General features: G+C 48.7%; 1 protein-coding gene across 1 annotated transcript in view; it reads right to left on the reverse strand.

The window, feature by feature from the left end:
* The window catches only part of UNCX (UNC homeobox), a 5,054-nt gene extending 667 nt beyond the window's left edge, over window positions 1-4,387 (reverse strand). The window contains exons 1-3 of the mRNA XM_027874506.1: window positions 4,108-4,387; window positions 3,333-3,508; window positions 1-479 (exon numbers count right to left, since the gene is read on the reverse strand). The exon at window positions 1-479 is cut by the window's left edge and continues 667 nt beyond it. Coding sequence (XP_027730307.1) covers window positions 1-479; window positions 3,333-3,508; window positions 4,108-4,387 — 935 coding nt within the window. The remainder of the gene's footprint in view (window positions 480-3,332; window positions 3,509-4,107) is intronic.
* Between the last annotated feature and the right edge of the window lie 3,113 nt (window positions 4,388-7,500).

Here is a 7,500-nt window from a genome sequence, read left to right on the forward strand (position 1 = left end):
GAAGAGGAGGACGAAGAGGAGGAGGACGAAGAGGAAGAAGAGTCCTTATCTGGGAGCCGGCTCAGCCTCTGTTGCAGGCCGGCGCCGTTTCTTTGGCTCGGGTAAAAGGCTGGGTCGCAGCTGCCGGGGGCCGGTGGCTCGCTGGCCGCGCTGGGGGCCGGCCGTGGGCCCTTTCCCGGGGGCGGCTCTGGGGGCTCTGGGGAGAGGCCGCCGCCGCCGCTATCACTATCGGAGCTGGGCGTACTGTGCAAGGACAGGCTGCTGGGAGAGTGCAGGTGGCGGCTCTGGCTCTTGAGCAGTTTCTTCTCATGCTTGCGTTTCTTCTTCTCCATCTTCTCCAGCTCCTTTCGGGCTATCTCCTCTGGATCCATGGGCTCCCCGCTGCACGTGGTGGGATGAGAGTTGTGAGCCGGCCTCCCTGGCCCTTTCTTCGTGTTCTCCTTCTTTCTCCATTTGGCCCGGCGGTTTTGGAACCAGACCTAAAAAAGCCGGATAAGGGAAAAGCAAGGGAGAGTCAGACTGGGGGCCGGGGCCGGGGCGCTGAGGGGGAGGGACTGGAGACCAGAGGACACAGGGCATACGGGGGCCCTGCTGTTGCTTTCCTGCCCGGGTTGGGGAATGGGGATGGGTGAGGGGAAAGGTGTTCTGAATGGCCTCATGTTTCAAAAAAAAAAAAAAAAAAAAAAAGTGAGTCTAAGCAGGCTAGGTGAAAGGGGAAGTGGAAAAGAAACTACTCCTGGTTTTCCCTGATATGGGATTTCACATATACATTCGGTTAGGCCGCAAATTCAAGCATCCTTTTGACCGGAGAAGAAGCGTTTTTAGGGGTACATGGTTGCTGCTCCCCCAATACAGTCTGCTTCCCCCGCTTACTCCTCAGTGTTGAGCTATCTTTAGATGTTAGAGCTCAGTTTGGTTGTTAGAGCTCAGTACCAAAGTTAACTGGATGGTACGTCCGGCTGGAGAAATAGTGGAAAGAATGGGCAACTCTTGTCCCTTCTCTCTCTCTCTCTCTCTCTCTCTCTCTCTCTCTCTCTCACACACACACACACACACACACACACACACACATTCACACATGCATGCACACAATATTTGAGAATCTAAGAACCCAGTCTTTAGGCTGCCAAACCCTAGGCTTCCTTTCAGTCAAGAGAAGCCTCCACAACTTTATGCTCCGAACTCACCCATTCCCACAACCTGCCTCTTTCTCCATGCTCCCCGAAATAATTTAAGCTCATAGCATTCTGATTTGGTGAATGGTGACTGATTTCTAAACCCTCTCATCATTCCTGCATGGAGGAAGTGCAAAAATGCATCCAGCCCCCAGCTAGGTTTTCCCCACCCTTAACTCCACCGCTGATCATGGAGGAACCCTATGACGGCCACGGTAGTACCTCTCTTTACACAACACTCCCTATGTCGTTCCTCTACTTATTTGGACCCCGAGGGCTGAGGGTCCTGCCAGTATAAGGAGCAAGACAATCTGAACCTTTGTCCCCAAAGTATTGAGAGTGAAGGGGAAGAAATTCCAGGGACAGACGATCTATATTTAGATATATATACGTATACACATACACATACATATATGTACATATAGTCGAGTTATCTTTTTTTCCCCTTTCTCCCTTATCCGTTCCTGAGTTACTTTCCTGAGGGTGGTTTGCCAAGGTTTTCTTTTGATTCTCACTCTGAACAGTGTCACTCGTAACCATCCGCCAATACAGAAATTCACACGGGAAAACACAAACACACAACAATCCACTTCGTCCCACACACGTACACAGGTACATGTTCCTTATCTCTTAAACCATCACCACCACCACCATATACACCCGTCCCCGTGCCTTTAAGAAAGAGAAGGATGATTAGAAACCAAAATTCAAAAAAAAAAAACCTTTGGACGCTGTATCATAGTTATGTCTAACACGACGACAGAAAAGTGTGTGTACCTAGAAAAAGATGGAGATGTGTTTGTTTAGACTCTCCCAGCCTTGTCAGTGAGGGTAGCTCCTTTCTTTGTGCCCATTGCAGACCGCCTTGTCACTGAGAATTACTCATTATCGTATTAGAGGGAAATGAAGGGGTCTCGACTTCACTTAACAATCTCAGAACAAATTGGATAAAAGGATTTCAAAACACAAGAGGTCAAGAGGGGAGGAAAAAGCACTCGGTAAATACACCTTTTAAACAATGCTAATGGGCGAATTCGCTGCGGCGCAATAGCCTCGCCCTGCCTCAGTCTAAATGTCTCAGAGTTTCAAGCAAATAACAAGCCTTCAATTGCAACGAACCCAACCTCCCCACCCCATCAAAAACTTCTGTGTTCCACACTTCGCGAAAACACTAATTAAGCAATTTCATTTTGAATTTTTAATGCACCAGATTAACGCTGTATTTTGAAAAGTGAAAGCAGTCCCACAGTTTCCATACCAATCAAAGAGATGCAAATAATAAGAAAAAAAAAATCGGGCGTTAGATATACTCTGTTCCTTCCAATTCTCGGATGTGTTAACTATTTAAGTTTCCGGCTCCCTTTCTTCTGCTCTCCCCCTTCTGAAAAGCGATGAATAAATACATGTTTTCTATCTGAATATTTTAGAGCCAAATAAACAAACAAACGGGTTTATTCAAAGCAAGGGAGAGGAGCAGCTGTTCAGTGGATAAGGAGGGAAACAGGCGCAGCTTGGAAGTCATTTGTGTCTGAACTTCATGCCCAGTTCTCCTTCACCTCCACTGTTTGGCTGTTTTCTCAGCCACCTTTCCTCCTATTTTCAACATGACTCCCATACATTCCCCTCCATATAGCCCGTTCTTTAATGTTGAACGCTCCTTCTTATTTTGGTGGGTTTATTTCACCGATACACTCCCCCAACATAAACTCATCTCCAATATTCAAAGCGGCTGGTTTCTGGGCAGAACTGGTTAAAACATATTCTGCTCTTTTAGGGCCTATTCTGCCCCCCCCCCCCGCATCAATACGTCCTCCCCCCACCATGGTGTTAAATCTCTACACACATCCTACTTCCAAGAAGCGCTGAGGACTGGCACAGGGATTTCTCCCCACTACAGTCTGTCCTCACAAACACACACAGCCATGCTACCCTTGGCGGCGCAGGAAAACAAGGCGACCGCTGACCAGACCCAGAGAGGACTCGATACCGGAGTCCTAGAACAAAGAGGGAGGGGGGTCGTGTCGGGAAGAGGGTAGGCAAGCAGGAAGGGGGAAGGAGTCTGAACGCCACTCTCTGAAGAAGCTCGGCCTGTGAATCGGGAACGCCTGAGTCTTAAGAAGGAGAGTGGGGGTGGGGTATGTGTGCTGGGACTGTTACCTGCACTCGGGACTCCACCAGGTCCAAGCGTAGAGCCAGCGCTTCCCGCATGAAGACATCTGGGTAGTGGCTTTCATTAAAGGCCTTCTCCAGCTCTTCCAGCTGCCAGCCTGTGAAGTTGGTGCGGGTTCTTCTCCGTTTACAGCCTGGACTTTCCTTATCCGGGTCTCCGGAGTCTGTAGGGGTACACAGTAGAGGCATGGCGAGGTCAGACCTCTGGGAGGCGTTCCTCTGCTCCCCCCAAAGGGTCTCGCTCTTTATCTTCATCCCTGCTCCCGTTTTACTTACTCCCTTCAGGGAGTAGACTTCAGGGGATCCCCTGCCCCAGCTCATAGTACAACTTCAACCGGAGTACTCAAAGTGTCTGCCTTTACCCTACTGTCGAAGTGAGAGAAATTCCGACCCCTCACCATCTAGTGCTGAGCTTACCCAAGAAAGGCTGCCTTGGGATAGAAAGCCTGCTAGGGAGTTTTATTTTTGTATGGGGTGAGGGAGTCGGGTCGAAGAAACCACTGATTTCTTGGGAGCTATTTTTTCACCTATAACTCAGCATATTAACTGCAGTTCCAGTACTGATCCCAACTTTCTAAACCGTGGGGCCGGTGTTCGCTGGCAGAGAAGATGTACCTGGGTACCATCCCACTCCTCCAAGAGGGAGGAAGGGTAACTTCTTTAAAAGGGTCCGCATTCTAAGGATTCTGAACCTCGTCCCCGGACGGCGCCCCCCACTGTCCGCCCCATAGCTAACCCTCCTCTAACCACTTCACCAGCCTACCTGACAGCTTGAAGGTCTGACTGTCCCCGCTCACCCCGCAGCCCGATGGCAGCAGTGGGGTGGGATTGACTACTGAGGCAGCGCAAGAACCATTCAGTAATCCATCTATGGAGAAGGGGACGGAGGCGGCGGCGGCGGCCGCCGCGGCCGCGGATTGCAGTTGGTGCCCCGCCAGTTCGTAGACGTGGTGGTGGCCTAGGGGGTAGGGAAAGCCCACCATGCCGCCCAGCGAGCCCCCGAACTGGGCATGGGGGTGATCCAGGATGCGGCTGTCCATCATCTCCGGGGTGGCAGGGCGCAGCTGGAGCTGAGGAGGAGGAGGCGCAGGCGGCGGCGGCGGAGGAGGAGATAGGGACCTGCAGCCCAGTACATGCTTCGCCCGGACTCCAGCGCTTTACTTTATCAACATCAAGCTCCCGATAATTAGCACCGGCCGGGGGAATTTGGGACCAATAAGAAGCGCTAATCGGGTCTGACGTCAGAGGCGTGCAGGGTGCAAGGAAACGTTTTCCATATCGATTGCTAATTATACCTGACATGCACCTCAATAAACAGTATCAGGAACTGTCACAACAAGACGGGGTGGGGGGGTGTTGGCGAGGGAGGAAGGAGTGGGGTTACAAGAAGGGAGTCGACCTGGGGGAGAGAGAGGGCCTGGGGGGCGGGGGAGGAGACAGAAAGACGGGGAGGGGTGCAAAGAAGAAGAGAGGCTAAGGGGAACTTTGAGACTGGATTGGAGCCCCCCAGTTAAATACCCAACAACCGGAGTCACACTCAGCACCTTCCCCTCCTTTCCCCTCCCACTCCTTTCCCCCTCCCTCCCCCTGGACTCCCCTCCCCTCTTCAAATCACTAATAGATTTCCCTTTAAAACATTCACCGGCGTGTTGTGGAGATTTTTTTTTTCACCAGAAATGCTGTACTCTCTGAACCTTTAAAGTGATGTTGCTCCAATTACAGAGAGACATTGAGCGGCAAATAGACTGATCCAATAATAGGAGATTCATCATCCTCTCTTTCCGAAGCTGTCACATTGAATTTAAAAGTACAAGGGCTTTTCATCTCCTCTCCGGCTCTATACAGCAGGGGAAAAGAAGACGGGAGGAGGAAGGGGTGGGGGGGAATAAAGAAAAACTCTTTACTGTATTTAAAGGTGATCTTACCCTATCCACAAAATTCTAATTATGCCATACAATATTGATCGATGGGCACAACAATCTGAAATTATTTTGCTACTGGAGGCGGTGGCTAATGAAGCTTAGTCAAATGTAGACAACCTAGGGAGGGGTTTGAGAAAACGTGGAGAAAGTGGTAACTTTAGGATTACTTTCCCAACCTTCTCTCCCTCCCCCCACACACTACCACCAACCCCAGGGGGAATAAAGAAAGAAAGAAAGAAAGAAATCTTAGTTTGATTCCTCCAGTGATGGATAGGGCAAAGTAGCCAGCCCATTTGTTATAATTAAATTATGCTCTTGGAGAAGTGTCACTTCCTTAGACACTCTAAAATATTGATAGAATCAAAGTTAAATCATTAAAGGACATATTCTTAAATAAGTAGCAAATTAGGCCTGTGGGTGGATGAGAAAAAATAACTTTAAAAAAAATTTTCATAGTGATTTGGTCCTGTCATAGCTTCTTCAGCCAAAACATCCTTTAAAATTCCTGTTTTATGTTTGCTTCTGATGACATGTGTGAATGAAGAGAATGAAGACACTGGATGTTTTTCTTACAGTCCCTTACTTTTAATCTGGTTTCAGTGACCCTGGGAAGGGAGGGGGAGAAGGAGGAAGAGGAGGAGGAGGAAAAGGAGGAAGAGGAAGAGGAAAAGGAGGAGGAGGAGGAGGAGAAGAAAAAGAAGAAGAGAAGAAGAGGAGGAGGAGAGGAGGAGAGGAAAAGGAGAAGAAAGGAGGAGAGGAAAAGGAGAAATGGAGGAGAAGAAAAGGAGGAGGAGAGGAGGAAGAAGAGAAGAAAGGGAGGAAGAGGAGGAAAAGGGGAAGAAAAGAGGAAGGAAAAGGGGAAAGGGAAGAAAAGGAGGAGGGAGGGAGAGGGAGAAAGGTAGGAGAGAGAGAATTAAAGAGAGAAGGAGAAAAGGAAGGAGGAAATAGAGAGGGGTCAAAGACTGAAGGAGAGAAAGAGAAGAGAAAGAGAGGAAGCCAGAGCTTCCCGCTCTCACTCCCCCATCCCTACATCCAGCCTCCCAGGGAACAAAACAGTCTACACAGCAGTAACAATTGGTTCTGTATATGATGAGCGATCAGTACATATCTCTGTGTGTTCCAGGCTGTTGGAATGTATCTCTTCATAATGGGAAAGGCTTACACGAAATTTGGCTTCCCCTTTAGGTGACTTTAAGTTCTGAAGAGAAGCCACGCAAACGGTAAAGGTGAAAGGCAGAAAGGGGGAATAAGGGTGAGGGATGGGCGGGGAAGACAAGAAAGAAACAGAAACAAATCCAGCAAGACAGGAAGGAAGATAAAGGGGAAAAAACAAAACCTTAGAAACCTTTGAGGGAAGTGTATTATTGGAGTGTGTATGTTGGGGAAAGGGGGGGGGGGGGTAATTCCTTGGAATCAGGAAGGGAGGAACGCAACCACTTTATCTCTGCCAAACACGCCAATAGCTTTTCCAGTGGCCAGTTCCAGCACCCTTCTCTCTTCGAAGACCCCCAACAGGATACTTTCTATTTAAAAAACGCCACCACAAAAGTCAGCAGCTACGATGGAAAGCAGAGGAGAGAGCCTCTGATTGGTGTGGTCTGTCTGGCCCAGAATATATCCACCTAATTGAATATCACATAATATGCCACTGCCCAATATAGATTACAGTTTAATTATTCTCTCTCTCCCTTGAAGGAGTGGAGGGAGAGGTGAAAGTAATGAGGAGGGAGGGAGGAGAAATCTCTTTAAAAATGAAAAAGAATCTAGATTTTTTTTGACTCCCAACCCTCTCCAGGAGCAATAAGAAAATGATGGTGGTATTAATTCTGAGGTCAGGGGCCAAGAGCGCTACTTTTCGCCATAATTTAATTTCTTTCTCTATAAATACTAAATGTAAACTGTGTCCATCCGACCAGATTTTGCCTGTAGCTATAAACGCCTCATTTTCTGTTGGGTTTCAGAAGAGGAATGCAAAGGAAGCGTGATTCTGAATACAGAATGGTAATCAATCCGGCTGAGGGGTGGAGAGGGGGGAGGGGAGGGGAGGGAGCTCAGCCTCTCTCCCTCTCCCGTTCTCTCTTTATTATAATGAATTAATTCGACTTTATTTATCCCATTTTCTGGAGCTGACAGAATGTTAATTTGAGTTGAAATTTCGCTCGCCTCTCACTCCCTGACCCCTGGCCCTCAGATTGGCGTGTTGTAATAACCTGAATCTTTCAACAGAGGCCCTG

Source organism: Vombatus ursinus, unplaced genomic scaffold (assembly GCF_900497805.2).
Source record: "Vombatus ursinus unplaced genomic scaffold, bare-nosed wombat genome assembly UNPS02014807.1, whole genome shotgun sequence".
NCBI classification, from domain to species: Eukaryota; Metazoa; Chordata; class Mammalia; order Diprotodontia; family Vombatidae; genus Vombatus; species Vombatus ursinus.